Genomic DNA, 18,518 nt, shown 5'->3' on the forward strand with positions numbered 1-18,518 from the left:
ATGGAAGATATGTAGGAGAGACCAGACAACAACTGCGCACCAGAATGAATGCACACCGGAAATCCATCAAAGACAGAAACACCCAACTACCGGTGGGGGCACATTTCTCACAGGAGGGCCACTCTCTCTTCAATCTCTCAGTCCTGATCCTCAAGGGAAATTTACACAACACATCCCAGAGACGAGCCTATGAGCTCTATTTCATCAACCTGCTGGATACTAGAGATCAGGGACTAAACATAGACATTGGATTTTTGATACATTATAATCTGCCTGGCAACTGACTCCCCAGCCCAGCCCCTGGCTTGTTTACTTTTCATTCCATCCAGGAAGAGCACACACCAACTGCTGCAGCTTGCTGAGCCTGACGAAGGGTTTTTGAACCCGAAAGCTTGCTTAATAACTATTCTCCAACCATTTGGGTTGGTCTAATAAAAGATACCAAATTCACCCAAGGAACCTTGTCTGCCAAACAAGTGGATACACGCGGTGAAATTTGGGCAGCAGTTCTACGCTGGAATCAGAATGCACCTGTTTTGGGCAGTTTGTTTTTGCTTGTGCATCAACATAGTTTATGCAGAACTTTTGGCAGAGGTGATATCTTGTATTACACCAAGTAAATAGTTGCAAAAAATATATTTTTGTATTTATTTGCAAGCTTTGGGGCTCAGTCACCCTTCCTCAGGCAAAGGAGAATGCACAGATTGCAATGTTTCTCCCAGCTGGAAATGAAACTTCATATTGCACAGGAGAATAAAAAGATGTTACACCTAATTTTTTTTAATAGGCTGTCGATTGACAGATGCATGGGATAATTTGATGTCAAGGATGTTAAATGCCAAAATCCCATTCTTTCAACTGTCATGACCTTTTAGTGAATTTGTTGGTACTTGCCTTGTTAATATTGATTTTGAGTGTGAATAAAAACTTGGGTAATGTCTAATTAGGCAATTAAATTAGCATTTCTTACACATTTAATTAAACATTGTTTCTTTCTGACTCGGGTTTTGGGGTTATGTTGGGTATTTATTTTAAGTGACTTACAGTGTTTTATAGCTATTTTCTGTGCTATGAATGAAGATCCTCCTCTTGAAATTCCTAGTATACATACAAAGAATCCTGTAGGGGGATCCCCCATGTAGTGGGTCTACTGACCCCCCACGCACCCCTCCTCCCCCGCAATATGCTACAAGGATACTCAATAGTGTATACTAGGTTTCTGTTCCTTTTAATTGTGATTGATATCTTTAAAGCAATTTATTTTTGAGGGAAAGATGAGACATCATAAGTCTTTTAGTGACTTTCATCATTAGGACCCAAAGCTGCAAGCTTCCTGTCAGTTCTACAACTGGGCAAGTTTCAGGGAGGACTGGACACTCTTATAGATAACAAGACCGTCCAGACTTCCCAAAACTGACACTTTTTTAGAGATTTTTTTTTTATTGGAGATCAAGTTGAGACCAAATGTGGGAGAGAAAATAATCCATGTCTACACTGAAGGACCTTGTTGGCCACTGTCAGAGATGGGCCTATTTGTTATAATGGTGGGCCTCTGTCAGAGACAGGATATTGGACTAGATTATCCAACATGCCAGTACTTGTATCGGCTTCTTTTGAAGTCAGTGGAATTTCATACGCAACCAAGTACAGGGGGCCTGGACCCGATGATCTTGTGAGGTCCCTTCCAGCCCCTAACATCTATGGATCTTTGAACATTTTCTCTGGCCTGCTGTCAGCAAGCAGTATATGGGATTGATATATTGAAATACTCCTAGCCTCAATAACCAGTTACTTCAGTTTAAATAAACACTTCCTACAGTGGTTTAAGTCGGGACCTTTGAAATCTAGGCACCAAATTCATTAATGAGTTTCTGAGGCGAATATTGGCAGATTGAGATGCGGAGGCATGCAGTCAAAGAAAAATCAAGGACAAAAGAGTTTGAGGGAGAGAAGAGTCCATCTGAATTGATTATGAAAGCAACCATTATTTGGAAGGTGGGAGAGATTTATACCGGGGCTGCACAAAAGAATTTGGGCAGAGGGTGGGGGGAATGGGCTGAGGGGCAGACAAAACTGGAGTACTCTGGACCGTTTTAATGTAGTAGTGACAAATGACAATTTTCAACAAAAAAAAAAAGGGGGGGGGGGAATCTTGCTAGGATACATTATTTGGGAATAGGTATTTCTCATATTAGAATAAGGCAGATCTAGGAATGCTTAGAATAAAATAAAATAGATCTAGGCAAGCTTCCTAGTTGAACTATAGGGGTTTATAGAAGCTTTGTATTAAAAGACTTTAGAAATGTGACTTTTCAGTATCTTCTACCACTGCTTCCTCCTATTTCCTTTTGAAAAACTATTGTTCAGTGTGGGAGCAGTCTCTTTTTGCTACTGTTGTTGAATCCCTAAATATGCTAAAGTTAGTCTTAATGTTTACATGATTGGTTGTGTATCAGCTGTGTGCTGTTACATATTTACTGATAGAAACAGTCTCTTTGGGTTATTCTTCTCTCTCTGCCGAACACCACTAATTGTGACAGACTTTAAAGAAAGTCAAGGTAGAACTTCTTAGCTTTACTAAAATGGTTGGATTAAGTATCAACCTTTATTTGCATTTCACTTTCTCCATGGGTCGGATTCCAGAATTGTTTCTTTTCTGTTCATGAACAAGAACAGAACATGTGGTGATTTGTGTTTGAACTTCTCCATCCCTTGAAGGAAACTACAAACTCGGTCATATGTGCATTTTTGGGGCTTTTTAAAAAGGAATTTAGATTTTGTGATTCTCCTTCCCTACAAGTCTAAATTTATGGGCCAAAAGATAGTTGAGGACATCTGTTTTATTCTAAGGAGAAAGCCTTCTTACAGTACTGAAATATTGGGCTAATACTTCACTTAGTGAGATGCAATATCAGGTTTGCCAAGTGAGAGATTATGCTAGTCAGACATTTTTAAAAATTTCCCCAGCTTTCTCATCTGTCCCATTTCTCCATTCTTTAGGCTTATAGAGTAACGGCATTTGCCAACCAACTGAAGTATATAGCAATGCCAGTGCTGATTTTTTTTTTTTTTTTTTCCTTCGCCCCCAGAATGTGACAGGTCTGTCAATGATAGTGATTTTTCCACTGCTGGGATTTTGGTCACTTACTAATCACTCACCTGGGATTTTCTTTTTTAGAGTAAGGAGACTATTTTTAAAAAATAAAAGAAGTGGAATAATCCTCTTGGTTCATGTTTATTTCTTTTTCTTTCTTTTCTTTTTTTTTTTTAAAGAAAAAGCCAAGAAAACCCTGCAGTAGTTATGACCACAGTTACTATTCCAATGTTACCTGTGGGAATGGGAGAAGTCAGGCAGAAAGCTTTTCAAGGTAGCTTGCTAGCATAGTGAGTTGGCAGGATACCTGTCAATTGTAAATGCCCAAGATGACCACTAAATTCCTACCTAGTGACACACACAGTGTGGACATTTACTAACCAAGCTTTCCTTTCTCATTTTTATATGGCATTTCCTTTAATGAACTGCAGTATTCTTTTCTTCAAAAGGTGCTGTTAACAGCGCCCTTCAGTGGTATCTAAATATCTGTTGAAGTACAGTGGATACATCTTTGATAGTAATACGTTTTCTGTGTGTGGCATGAGTCATCTTCTGAAATACCTTGTGATTTGTCATATATCTTTATTTTTGGGCCCAGATCTTCCAATCTGTTCTCATCAGATGGATCCTTGACCTTTCATGGAACCTCACTTATTTGAAATCAGGGCTGTCCAACTTTGGTCTCTGGGTCCTTCTGATCTGTTTCCCCCTACCTGTCCCTGGACACAGGCTCTCTCAGCCCTGTAGGCTTTTTTTGTCCCCCCAGGGGCAGGAAAGAAAGCAGGAGGAGGTATGTGGAGCCTGGAGACCACTCTCTCACCCCCAGTAGCAACAGAACAGCAATGCAGGGGAGGAGGTAGAGGGCTGCAGTTAACCTCTCTGGGGCTGGATATGGGCTGCTGGTTGGGCCACATTGATTCATATTAATCTCTGTGGGTCCACAGGGATCTGCTTGCATAGAAACAGGTTATGATGATCTTGTGGCCATCTACAAATTCATCGGGGGGTGGAGGGGGTCAACAAGGGATAGGAGATGCTCTGTTTACCGCGGCATCCTTTGGAGTAACTAGGAACAGTGGCCACAAACTGATGGAGAGCAGATTTAAGTTAGACATCAGGAAGAGCTTCTTTTCGGTAAAGGTTGCCAGAATCTGGACTGGGCTTCCAAGGGCGGTGGTGCTCTCCCCTACCTGGGGGGTCTTTAAGAGGAGACTGGACAAGCATCCGGCTGGGGTCATCTGACCCCAGTGCTCTTTCCTGCCACAAGGGCAGGGGGGCGGCCTCGATGATCTACTGAGATCCCTTCCGACCCTAATCTATAAATCAATGGACTCGGGGCTCTTCTTACTCTAACAACAGTGGCGGGCTGTGACTCTAGGTATGGTGCTATATGCTGCCTTTCATTTTCCATTGCACTTGATCTCGAGTTGTGTTATGAGGGTGGAACAAATAACTTTCTTACTGTTTGCAGTGTGCCAACAAAAACCTTAATGTAGATTCAGTTACGGTGACATGTATCCTTCTTCTGACATTGGTTCTTCCATCTGGGAAATGGCTTTAACTATGCTGACGAAAACAAGTGAACAAATAAACCCTCTGCACATCTACTAGAAGAGGTTGCTTTTATATAACTATAGTAAATCCATTCAAATTTAAGGTAAGCCCCTGGTAACTAAATTTTAGGCTAAATTCAAGTAAACTTTTGGTTTTTTAATAGTGGCTATATTTGGCAAAGCTCTTTGGGTAAAACTGATATCTTTTATTAGATTAACTCAAATAGTTGGAAAATATCTTCTTTGCAAGCTTTCAGGTACAAATACCCTTTGTCAGGCTGAGGAAGCATCCGCAGTTGGTGCGTGGTCTTCCTGGATGGAATGAACAGCCTGATGAAGGGTATTTATACCCAAAAGCTTGCAAAGAAGACTTTTTCCAACTATTTTAGTTGGTTTAGTAAAAGATATCAGATTTACCTAAAGAACCTTGTCTGTCTATGTCCTTAGACTAATATGGCTACAGCCTATACCCCTGTATATTTTGCAAAGAAATGTACTGGGATTCTCAAAATGGTGCTTATTGAACTGATCTTTCTATGCCACTTGTAGGAGATTTGAGGCCACGAGAAAAAGAAGGATTAAAACCTCTGCTTGGAAGAGCACTAGCATTAAAACTCCTTTCTTTCTGCTCTTCCCCATTTTCTAGCATACTAGTCTTTCCTTTTCCTAGGTCATGACATAAATAGAGAAGAAGCAGCTGTTTCTCATTTTAGGGCTGCATCTTGGAGAGGGGTCTGGCTCCAGTCTTTAAAGCTTGGGGAAGCTGAGGCTGTTCAGCATGGTAATGCTCCGCATGGAGCCACTAATGGCAAATGGCAATGCTGTCCTCCCCCGATTTTGTTTTGGCTGGTTAGTAAAGATGATCAGCCACTAGTATAGAGAAGGCATTTACTTTTTGCTTAAAGGTTACAATAAGAGCACTTTATAAACAGAAAGCAAATAAATAAATGTGACCAGCAAACTAAAGATGACACTGGTAATGATCACTATTAGATTTTCTTTCCATTCCATTTATCTTTTGGCTGTCTGTAACTTTTTCTCTCTCTCTCTCTCTCATGTGACATGTTGCCCCTATTTATCTTATTGTCAAAATATTACTTCATAAGATTTGAAATGCCTTCTTCTCTTGCGTTCATTCTTTGTTTATATCATGTGCTACTGTTAAAATGCTTACGTTCACTGTCAGCATATTAGTTGTAACCTTTTATTGCTATTGATAACTATAAATACGTTAAGTAAATCTTCATTTTGCTGACCTCTTTGAGGAGGCTTTGCATCAGCAGATTTTACCAGTGGACAGGTGAGAGATTAGCAGGAGTAGACTCAATTTTTTTTGTAGGACACTAAGATTCATTGTCTTGCCAGACAACAGTGTTTTAAAGGCACAGTTTCTTTGAAGGTTTGAATAAAGCATTCAGTCTGAAGGTGGGGGGCTTGGAGAGAGAGAAGGAAAGTTGTTACTAACCATTTTCTCCTTACTGGAATTCTTTGGGAAACAGTTTTAAATTAGTTCATTTAAATAAGACAGTGGATGTAATGGCCGACTAGTGGCTACATTATTCATAAGCACAAAGTTTGGCTCATGGATAACTGGAGAATACAGCTCTGTCCCAAATTCCAAGATGCTGGAAATTGCCTTTCAGGGTTGACAGCCCATTGCTCGAGAGAGAGAGAAACTTTCACAGGTACCTGGCCTTGCCTAGCTGATGCACACTGGTAGAAGGATGTGCTGTTGGTTGCCATCTGCTTAAGTGCAGCCAATAATAGCACCATTGCCAACCAGTGCCACTGAGTGTCAGTGTGGTGCCAGATTACAAGTCCTAAAAACAAAATCGGTATGCAGATACAAGAGAGAAAGAAAGGATAACCATCTTTAATAGTCATAATTACTCCAAACTCTATCTTTTGCCTCTAAAAACTTTCAAGGCAAAAATAGTACTTAACCATTTGTATGTATGTGCGTTCACAGTATGCATGCATGTATGTATACATTTAATTTTTTATCTTCATTTTGCTCTTATGTCATTTTCAGGAACCTGTTTCTATGGAAGAATCTACAGATGAATCTGAGGTAAGTTTGTGTAAAGGTGCCTCATGGCTGAATATTAGATTATGTCAGTTCTTTATCAACATATGGCGAAAACACAACTTTTGTTCATTTCTGTTTTGGCAGCTGCACTTTTAAAGGGAAAGTTGCACTTGTGCTATCATAGGTGGCTTTGAGCTGTGGGTGAACAGTTCAAAAGAAGTAGTAGTTTTGCTACTAACGATACTACTTTTATATGAAAAAATGCCATCAAACAATTTTTACAAAGTCAGTCATTTTAGGATGTCAAACTGATACATTTGACAGTGTCAGGTGATTATATAGTCTAATATACTAATTTCATAACCTTCGGCAGTGGTTCTCAATCTTTTTAGCCTCATGGCACCCATCGGAAATGCCAGGTCTTAGCTTTCATTTGTTTTTTGACTGGACAAATAACAGAACAAGTCTTCTATTACAAAATACTTGGAAAGGCCATAACAGATCAGACTGCTAGTGGTAATATTTGCATGGCACCCTTAAAAGGATCTCATAGCACCACGAAGTGCTGCAGCACCTTGGTTGAGAATCACTGATCTAGGGTTAAGTTAAAATATAGCTATGATTTAGAGTATTAGGAGAGTGCAGAAATGGAAGCTATAATGAATTTAAAATCGCCTCCTCCAGATACTGGTGCACTAGAACATGCTGTTCTTAACTAGGGTTTTGGATATCAGGGAGTCTGCATGCTGCCCAGCCCAGCATAGCCCCATTGCAGCACAGTGGAGTGGAGTGGCATAGGGTGCAGCCTCCCTCCTCAGGCTTCCAGTGGATCAATTGGCATCTCCCCACACACACTCCCCCAACATGTCACCAAAACTCCTTAAATTTCCCTCTAACCCAAATAATTGCCCATCCCTGTTTTATTCTGTTTCATAGATTGTTTCTAGTTCTAGCTAAAAATCTCAACTCAGTTATGGTAATATTAATCATAGAAAGTTAGGGTTGGAAGGGATCTCATGAGGTCATCTAATCGAGCCCCCTGCTCAAAGCAGGACCATCCCCAACTAGATCATCTCAGCCAAGGGTTTTGTAGCTGGATCTTAAAAACCTCCAGGGATGGAGATTCCACAGCTCTCTGGGTAACCTGTTCCAGTACTTTTGCTGTCCTCCTACTGAGAGTTACTGTAACTCGAGACCATTGCTCCTTGTTGTGTCATCTACCACCACTGAGAACAATCTAGCTCCATTCATTTCTGGAAGATACAAATAGACAAGTAGTTGAAGGTTGCTATGAAATCTCCCTCAGTCTTCTCTTCTCCAGACTAAGCCCAGTTCCCTTGGCCTCTCTTCAAAAGTCATGTGCCTTAGCCCTCTAACCATTTTTGTTGCCCTCTGCTAGACTTGCTCCAATTTGTTCACATAATTTCTTTAGTGGGGAACCCAAAACCAGTCAAGGTACTCCAGATGTAGCCTCACCAGTGCTGAAGAGGGGAAAAATCACTTCCTTCAGTCTACTGGCAACACTCCTACTGATGCAGCCCAGTGTGCTGTAAGCCTTCTTTGTAACAAGGGCATACTATTGGCTCATATTCAGGTTTTTGTCCACAGTAACCCCCAGGTCCTTTTCTGCAGACCTGTTGCTTAGCCACAGTCCCCAGGCTGCACTGGTGTATGGGATTGTTCCGTCCTAAGTGCAGGACTTTGACTTGTCTTTATTGAACCTCATGAGATTTCTTTTGGTCCAATCCTCCAGTTTGTCTAGGTATCTTTAAATCCTAGCCCTACCCTCCAGTATATCTACTACTCCCCCCAGCTTGGTGTCGTCTGCAGATTTACTGAGAGTGCACTCCATCCCATCTTCCAGGTTATTGATGAACACAGTGAACAAAACTGGCCCCACAACCGACCGACCCCTGGGGCACTCTTCCTGTCTGCCAACTAGACATTGTACCATTGATTACTGCCCTTTGAGCCCAGCGAATCAGCCAGTTTTCTGTCCACCTTGCATCATCCAGCCCATACTTGGTTTGTTCCTAGACCCTGCTCTTGGACTGACCTGCTGGCTTCCTGACCCATCTTGGCTCTGGTTTCAGCTGCTCCTTCGGATCTTGGTTAGTGCTTTGATCCTTGAGTGGCCCAAAACCTGGCTGCTCACAACCCAGGACGGCATTTCTGTAGCTTTGCACTACTGTCCCGTTGTCTTAATTTCTCTTTGGAAGGATCCTGTGAAGTTGGGAACTCTTAATTTTACACAGCTTTTGATGCCCCTTGAGCCCTTAATCTGCTAATTGTAACTTGTCACCCAAACAGTTTGCTTTGTGTGGCATGTTCCTTAACAGGCATCTTGATACCGCTTGTACAGATTTGGTGGTAGGGATTTGCAGTAAGGCCTTGGATGTGTTTTTTGTTTGTTTGTTCTTTTTGTTTTTGTTTTTATATTTTTGTGAAGAGAAAAAGGAAAAAAGAGACTGTCTTGCTTTATTGTGTCTGCTTCCTGAATTGACCAGTTTTCCTCTGTCCTTTTAAATAAGTTTAATATTCTCCAGCCGTTTAAATTAAAATGTCTGAAATGCATAGTTATAAATTAGTAGAGGGAGCACATCTTCATAGAGACTTTCTGGGGAGATGGCAGTAGTTATTTGTGTCAACACTTCATGCAATTGTAGCAGATATTTCTTTCTAACTACACTACAATTTGCCCTCTTATTTCATATCCTCACATATGATATGGGGTATTATGAGCTTTTCTTTTTCAAGTAGACAGGCTACTATTTATTCTTTCCATGATATGATGAGCAAACAGTATATCTAAAATGGTATTTTAATTCTCAGGAGAAAAAACTACTTTTGCTGCAAAGTATTTTTGCTGCAATCTTGAAGCACTAACATTTTTTTAACTTCTGTTATTTCTTAAATTGCATGTATGAAATACATCTTGCTTCATTTTTCTCCACCATGATAACGATCAAGTATGTTGCATTTTAAGATTGAACAGGTTTGTTTCACTGAAAAAAAATCCTAGGTACAATGTAGTAACATTGGAGGGCTTAATGTTATTTTGCAGCATCTGGAGCTTCATGTTAGGGCTGTCATATTTGATGAAGCCTTAAAAATAGAGAACAAAGTAAACTGACTCTTGGCTGTTCATAAACTGTGGAGAAGAAAGTCTGAATAAATTATGTATAGCCTGAATCAGAATTTCTCACTTCTTAAATTTCACTTCAAGAAAGAGAATCTATTTCTGTATCTTGTTATTTTTGCAATTGAGCTGGGTTTCCCTGAAACTTTTTTTTTTTTTAATTATTTTTTTGGTAGGTAATTAATGAATGGTCTGCCAAGTTATTAGCTTGATAGTGATGCCTCTTTGTGTGGAGAGTGTTGGGGTTATGCTAGGGTGAGGGACCTGTTAACATTGTTCTTGATTTTAAGTTCAAATTACTTGGTTTGTACCTCAACTTTGCAGCTGAGGTCCTAATCAGAGATTCCAGGGCTACAGAAGTTTGCATTTTTCTCCAAATTACTTTGATAACCAAGGGGATGGGAGAATGGTTGCACTCAGTTTTGAAAATTTATATTATTTCACGTATTTGTAAGCCAGAGAGGTAGCTTACAGTGAAACTAGGATTTTTCAGTGGTAGAGAAGAAGGGAAAGGTATGCAATAATAAAAAGAATCTGCTAATGAGAAAAAAATATCATGCAAATAATTTATCAATTTGACTCAGCTGGATGAGCAATGTAAATAATTTATTGAAGTTTAAATGGAATCTTTACATACATTAATTTTAAAAAACAAATTTGCAGTGACTAGTAACTTGCATTCTAATATACATCGTTAGAGGATTGACTTCCAAGAAAAATGGGTTACTGGTTTTGGTGCTATATTCTTTTAATACCTGCTGTTCTTGTGCAAAATTAGATACTTCTTTTAATGAGCTATTAATATTAACTAGAAGTGTCGGCTCTCCTATTTGTCTGTTATGGAAAATAATGTGAATGTTACGTAAATTAAAAGTGATTGAAAAGCTACTGTGTCAACAGAGTGTTCTGATGTCGTCTACCCAAAATACTAATTCACTGACTTGGAAGGAGCAGGGCTGGGAAGAAAAAAATCAGTAATTTCCTCTTTAGCTCTACATTTCAGTGAGTGAATGAAAGTAACTCTGTAAGCCACTGTTCACAAAAATGCACTGAAAGGCACTTATACACAGCAGATCACAAGGTGGCAACAGCTAGCAGTTAAGTAGTGTTAAGGTAAACATTTGTTGAAATACCTTATTAAGCAAAAGAAAAATGCAAGTAGAAATTTTGGTTTTGTTGAAATATGAGTTGTCTTTTGAGTTTTTTTTCACAATTGCAATTAGCTTGGGACATTAACAATAAAGTGAAATAAATTGTGTTGTAAATGCAGCACATCTCTATAAAAGTTTAGTTGATTGTAGGCAGACAAGGTTCCTTGGGTGAATTTGATATCTTTTATTAGACCAACCCAAATGGTTGGAGAATAGTTATTAAGCAAGCTTTCGGGTTCAAAAACCCTTCGTCAGGCTCAGGAAGCTGCAGCAGTTGGTGTGTGCTCTCCCTGGATGGAATGAAAAGTGTTGATTGTATGCAGTTGAAAGCTGAAATGAACCAGTAGTTGCCAATGATTCTTTTTGGTGTGCACACAACTTCCCATGAGATAAAGTAGGTGGAATTAAACCAAATAATGCTATCATGAACTTTTAACTTTTATGCATCACTTACAGTGATTGCTCACATGCAGTATGCCATCTGTACACGACTTCTGCTTCATGACTTGTCTTACCTCTATTTCTTCAAGACTTGTAGGGCTCGATCTGAAATTGGTGTTCCATAAGAAAGTGTGTCTTCCTTTCTTCTCAGAATTGCCATGGTAGGAATAAAATGCTGTCTTCCCATCCTTTCATCTGTATATTATTTCATCCTCTGAAAGCAACCATTTTAATACTTGTTCACAGGAAGCCATACTCATAATTCCTTGCTCTAGTGTATATCTACATTTTTCCAAAGAGGTCAAGGGATTAAATAAATCCCCTGCAGAAAATACATCATAAAAAAAGAAAACTTGTTAGAAATCTTAACATTCAAATCTGTATTTATCCATTCTATAACTAAAAAAAGGGTATTTTGGTAATTTTGCTTATAAAGAATTCTTTTATTTGAAGTGGGTTAGAGCAGGGGTTTCTGAAGCTTTAATGCCACAGCCCAGCAGTCGCAGCTGACTGCAGCTAGAATTTCTGGCCAGAAGACAGGTAAGGATAGTCCCCAACCCCCGGGGGTGGGCCAAACCCTGCACTGTCGTGGGTCCTGCAGAAGGAGCCTCTCTGCCTGACTCTGGGGGGCCGCAGTTCGTCGGCCTGTGGCCACTTCCAGTCCGACAGCTGTCCTGGGGATTGAGGATCCCTAGGTTAGAGGTTACTCACTTAATTTCCTTACCCATGGTTACAGCAGTTTTCACCGTTAAAATGGTGAAGGTTGCTCTTTTCTTTTTTTTGGTAGCATCAATTACAGATGAGGTTCTAAACCTTTAAGGTTTAGAATGATCTGGCTCAGTGTCTCCTTTATTTTGCAGCCAGGTATAGAATGCTAAAATAATGCTTTTATACAGGTGAGAAGCATGAAAGGGCTTTTAATGAATTTGCAACAGATACTTTTAATTGCTGCTTCTTAAGGAAAGTGCTGTGTCAGCCCTGGAAAGAATGGTGTCATCTTCGTTTCTGTGGTGCCAGGTCTGCTGTATTTCTTCCATATATTTTGTTGCACTGTCCAACTGGTGTTCTACAAGTTTTTGCTGAGGGACCATCTCTATCCTCAGCAAAAGAGGATGGTGTAGTCTCCATGCCCATGTAGTCCTATGTACTTTCACTAAATTTACCTGTTATTTAGGGTGACCATTGGTCCTGGTTTATACTAGACCATCCTGTTTTTAAACCCTTTGTTCCCTGTCCATTTCTGAATGAGTAATGGACAGCAAAAAGTCCTGTCATTAGTAGAAACACATGTCAGTTATTTGTCCTTGTGATTCTATTGGCTGTGCCTAGAGGTAGGACAGTGCACAGCCATGAGGAGGTTTCTGAGGCAACTAGGGAGGAAGGGAGGTGGTGACCCCACCCCTCGCTTCTGATTGGCCATGGAGGTGGCAGCCCCAACCTTCGCCACTGATTGGCCAAAGGGGCCGCCCCTCGCTGTGGATACCTGGTATTTTGGGGATGCGTCAGTGGCCACCATACATCTATTTGATGTGGTCCCACAAAGTTTTCAGCATGTAACTTCAACTGGATAAACAAGAAAATAGCCTGAAAACTGGTTTCCAAATGTGAGAAATGTTTCAGGATTTGCATTTTGTGGAAGAACCAGAGTGAAGTTGAATTATTTGCCCTTCGCAGTAGAGGAAGTCCTCTATCACTTGGAGAAGAAGAAAAGTCTAGAAACCTTTTCCTAGGAATGAAGAAAGAACAGTGGGGTTGATCAAGCTATACTTGAAAAGAATCCTGGACTTTTCTGTGGTGGTTCTCTTTGCTTTATGGATGTCACTTAAACACACATGGGTAGATCTGCTAAAACAGTGGAAAGAATGGTATGTGGTGAGTGAGATTCTTAAGAGGTTGTGTTGCCCCCTAGAAGTGACTAATAGAGGCTTAGTGTGAATTTAAAGATCTTGTAAGGTACACCAGGTTTATTGAGAAGACTTTGATGCACAACTATCCTCCTGTTAGCAGAGCAAACCATACGTTAGCATGCATCAACCAATGCATGTCAAGCAAAATCCTTAGAGTTGCTTTAATGGACAGCATGGAGATTTCAGGACTTTCTGTGTTGCCACCAGATATAGCTAGAAATCTTCCACTTTTTTTGGTCAGAAAAGGCTTTTGCCAAAACGGAAACTTTCTGTGAGAATGTAGGTACTAGTTCTTGCTGAGTTAGACCAAGGACTTGAATTAATCTTCTGTAACCTAAACAATAGCTTCTTCTGGGTGTCCCCTAGTTCTGTTGTTGATGGTATTTTCATAGAAAGGTCTTGAACTCCTCCTAATATGGAACAGGAAAAATGCTGAAATCTTAATCTTATGTGGATGATAAAACAGCTTCTTACCCAACCCAGATCACTACCACCAGCTAAAAGATCCATGAAAAGAAAAGGCTAGTGTAGGAACCTGTCTGCTTGGATGGAATGCTTCAATAGTGAGAGAGGTTATTCTGTGACGCTGAAAGGAAATGAAAAGTATATTTGTTTTTCCTGGTGGGGGGAGTATCTGGATATATTTTTACATCCCTTCTTATATCAAATAGATTATTAATTTCATCCTGTTTTAAGGCACGTAATTCAGAGTTTGGTGCTTCCAGCTTTTTTTATTTTCCTAAAATGAATGTGAAATTCTGCTACTACAAGACAGAAGGCGAGATTAAGTTTTATGAAGGCTGCATGTTTTATGAATATTAAGTGGAAATCTTTGATAGCAAGAAGCTCAAGCATCCCTGTTCGCCCCTTTCTTTTCTACCGAAGCTGTTGCCATCTATAAATACATAAGGAAATAAGTAAAGCCATTTTCAGGGTAAAAATCTTAGTTCACTTGATTTTTAAAGAGCTCAAGAAGGTCATGCAGAAAAAACCTTCAGTAAAGTGCCAGATCTCAGGAATTTATAAGTTTTAAAACATGATATTGATATCTCCCCTGTTTTTTATTTTTAAATAAATCATCAAACCCCCTCTCCCCTCCCTCCAGTGCTTTTAGCTAATGCAGTCGTATCTCATGGCATTGCTTTCTCTAGTATTTGGAAAAGTTGTGTGTAGGAGTTATAAAAGGCTATAAATATCTTTCATTTTTTAGGCAGTTCTAATTGTCTTGTTTCAAGGACTTGTGAAATATGCTGTATAAAACATACTAAGTTATTTTGCGTTCCTGTGCATGTTACGTTAATTCCATCCCATTTACCTTAATTGCAGTTCATTGTAGGGCAAAACCTGTCAAGCCGTGTGCGCTCCCTGACCACCTACTGGCAAAGGAGCAACAATGCAGCTTAGAAGGACAATGCATGTAAAGGGCTGTGTCACTCCTGTTTTGATGCAAATCAAAATCCTGGACAATGCATGTGGACGTCTGTCTGTATGAACTTAACACAAAACAATTTCCCTCAGGAAAAATGCAGTATCTGACTCAGAATTGGACTGCAAGGTTGTGATACAGCTTTTATACATGATAGTTTTATTACATTGCAGCTCTGTAATAGCAATGCGATGTTGCACCAAAACTGCAAATTTTCAAACCTCTTCAAGAGCATCCAGTGCAATGTAAATGTGAGGATATTTTTGCTGTTGTGTCACACACTGTGACTATATGATACTGTCATACTTAGCTGTCTTGGCTTGATTCTCTTTTTTAACTCATTAGCCAAACTCCCAGTTATCATAGTGGAAACAAGAGCAGTAGCTCTATTGGCATTATACAAGCTCTTGTTTCTCTAGATCTAGGTGAATGCTGTTGTCAGTTTGGTCTCTGCTCTTGGTTGTACCCACCTTCAGTCATGTTGAGGTAGTGGATCCTAATGGCATGTGCTGTCAAGTCCAGTTACTTGCAGTTCTCTGTTTTATATAGGGTGGCCACTGACACTTCCCCAGAATGCAGGACGTCCCCCTTAGTGAGGGGCAGCCCCCCTTGGCCAGTTAGTGGTGAGAGATGGGGCTACCACCTCAGCCAATCAGCAGTGATGGCTGGGGCCACCAGGCCTCTTGGCCAGTAAGGGGATGATCCCTGTGGCAGAACGTCATCTCTGTCTCTCCCCAAACACTATCATGCGGGTGACCAATCTGACAATTGGGTTACTATGGTCACTGCATAGGGCAGACACCCCTGGGCCCATCGGCTTCAGGTAACCCTGAGTTGTAACCTGAGCTGGATACATTCCTGAGGGAGGGGGAAACCTGCTCCCTCTGCCTACATGACTGGCCTCACACACCTGGGAGGGGACTAGAGCCCCTGCCAGTCTACCCAGCAACCATTGATGCATTTCATATTGGTTGGCTGGCAGCCAGCAGTTGCTGGACTTCATTGGATCAGGTAAATGAGGTCATAAGGTCTATATAAGTTAAGGACTGCCCAGGAGGGGGAAGCAGCCATGATGAAGACTCAGAGAAGCTGGACCACCTGAAACTTGCTCTCTCTTGAAACTCATGGTCAATGAACTGCTTGCCTCCAGAGGAAATTTCCACCTGCCTCTGAACGATACTTGTGAGTGAGTTACTTGAGATCTAACTAGACAAATAGCTTGCAGTAACTCAAATGCGTGATCAATGGCTACCATGCCCCTGTTTGCTCTAAAGTATTTCTCTGATATTGTACCCTAGTCCAAACCTACTCCTTGTAACCAATAAAGTCCCCCTCTGTACCTAGCGTGGGAGACTTCTTAGGAGACGGTCTACATTATGCCTTGGGGTCCCCTTGGTTTGGCTGACTAAGGGAGACCACCTTTTGTGCTTCAGACTGAGGGAAGCACCCCAAGTTCTTGCAGTGGGTCAAGTTACCCCTCAACGACTACTAGGCCTGTGCTTCCCAGGGGGCACAGGGCCAAGATAAGTCCAGACTCTGGGTGGTGGCAGCATTAGCCCCAGGCTTGCGGGTGTGCTGCAGGAAGGGGGCCAGCCAGATGTGAGGCACCCCCAGGGAGGCACTCAGAGCCTGGAAGGTGGTTGGGCGCAGTGAGGCGGGTGGCTTAATGCAGGAGCACCCCCTACTGGTTCGCCACAGTCCCCACAAAAAGGCCTCCTCCCTCCCTGGCTGGGAACTCTGCTTCTCCTGGCTGTGTGCTGCCCTACTTCTAGGCACAGCCAATAGAATTGCAAGGACAAATGATTGACATGTATTTCCCCAGTGAACCAAAAAACAGGAGTTTTTGCAATCTGTTCCTCGTTTAGAAACGGACAGAAGACAAAGGGTTTAAAAAGAGGACGTTTCGGTATAAAACAGGACCAATGGCCAGCCCTAGGGTCAGCATTGTACTCTGTGTAAATAGTGAAATTGTCCTATTCACAGTGAGTTTTGGTGTTTTCTGTTTAGAAGTTGTACCAAACTGCATGCAGTCAATAACAGCTTGGTACAAAATGGTTTTGTACCAGGAGTAGCATCTGGGCTTTGACCAGAAATTGAGTCCTTGGCTGAAGGTGCAGTGAATTCTCTGCTTGCAACTTTCCATAGAGGAGAAAACCAGTTCTTTTAAAAGACAAGTCTCTGCCAGTTTAGAATGCTTGGGCTGGGTATTGGCAGGTGTTCAGTCTGGATTGAGGGATTTGGCACAGATTTGTGAGAGGAGCCACTGGTCAGGCTTTGGGAGTGATAGTCTGTCCTACTCTCAGTTTCTTTTCAGTAAGAAATGGTTGTGGCCAGCTCAGTTCTACTTCTAAAATCAGTAGCATAGAAGCATAGTGACCTATGTAATAGCCACCATGGTTGTTTATGCTCTATTCTTGCTTCTGCCTCTTCTTTCTTCATACAAATGAGGTGGAATAGTAGCTGAGTGGCCTTTATGCCATTCCTTGGCAAAAATAGCATAACTCTGGATGAGTGAGTTATGAAATCCTTCTTTTCTATGTACACGTTGCCCATCTTGCACCTACTACTACCTGCCAGCACCTGTAGCCTTTTACCCACAGTTCAATTATTTCTGTTGAAATAAAGATGTCTTACTGTGCTTGTATGAGAGGGAGTTATTCGGTATGGATCTAGAGTCTGCAAGAAGGAAGCAACTTGTAGAATATCTGTGGCTTCTGCTTTGTCTGTTTCCTTGTATTGTTTTATCTCCTGGTGCGTGTTGCTGTTCAGCTGATAGTTTAGAGCTTGCAAAGCAAAGTAGTTTCCTTTTCACTGACAACATGAGACCAAGAATAAGACCAGCCAAATAGGCCCATTGGTACAGAGTTACTGTGAGTAGTTGTTTTACCTTCAGCTTCATCTATACTTCTGACCCTGTTCACAGATCAGTTTATTCTCCTTATATACAGATGTGTATAAACCTAACAGTTATTTCCAGGACTAGCAAACAATAATTTACAAAAAATCACTCGCTCACTGTCTTAAGCTACACATGTTCATCTGTCAGCTACCATATGTTTAAATTTGCTGGTGTACTAAATTACCATGTTTCAAGAAGAGATGCTTAATTTTTGGATAAAAGTTAACAGAAGAAAGATTATCGCTCTGCTCCGGGTAAAGAAACTTTCCTGGGTAACAGTAGGAACATGCTTTATCCTCTGGAGACTTGTCTTTGTTAACCAACAGAGTGCTCTAGTAGGTTATCCAAGTTGTGCTGTTGCCTAAACCTAGGTAATAAAGATATAAATCCTGTGTCAAAAACCAAAAGGAACAGAGCCTTTTTTTGTGAGATTTAAGATACACCCACATCTCCTTTTAGAGTACAATTTGCAGCCATTTTTTCCCTGGGAAGATAATATTGAAAGCGTAAACCTCTCTAAGTTGGTCTCTAGGTATGAAAGTTTGTTACTGATATGTAACTTTTGAGTGGCAGAAGGCTATTATAGCCCTTCAGATCTGGATTTTATGATCCAGGAAAAATAAGAGTGGTCCCTTCTTTTATTTGTGAAATAACTGAAGATAAGTTTACAGCCCTATTTGCCTCAGCTTCTTACTCAAAGCCACATGCCTATGACTGAGTCACTTCCTGTGCTTACTTGCTAGTGCATATAAGAGAAGTGAGAAGCAGCACACAGATGACCTTGCTTGTGGAGACCGACCAAGTGGGACAGTTGCATGTCAGCTTTATTGCACAGCTGCAGCTTTTCTTGCAGAGCTCACTGACCCCCCATTTCCTGCT

At 40.9% G+C, this 18,518-nt stretch overlaps 1 protein-coding gene across 1 annotated transcript in view; it reads left to right on the plus strand.

The window, feature by feature from the left end:
• The window catches only part of VPS41 (VPS41, HOPS complex subunit), a 169,635-nt gene that overhangs the window by 1,461 nt on the left and 149,656 nt on the right, over positions 1-18,518 (plus strand). The window contains exon 2 of the mRNA XM_006020447.1: positions 6,680-6,718. Coding sequence (XP_006020509.1) covers positions 6,680-6,718 — 39 coding nt within the window. The remainder of the gene's footprint in view (positions 1-6,679; positions 6,719-18,518) is intronic.

The sequence above is a fragment of the Alligator sinensis genome, unplaced genomic scaffold (assembly GCF_000455745.1).
Source record: "Alligator sinensis unplaced genomic scaffold, ASM45574v1 scaffold254_1, whole genome shotgun sequence".
NCBI classification, from domain to species: domain Eukaryota; kingdom Metazoa; phylum Chordata; order Crocodylia; family Alligatoridae; genus Alligator; species Alligator sinensis.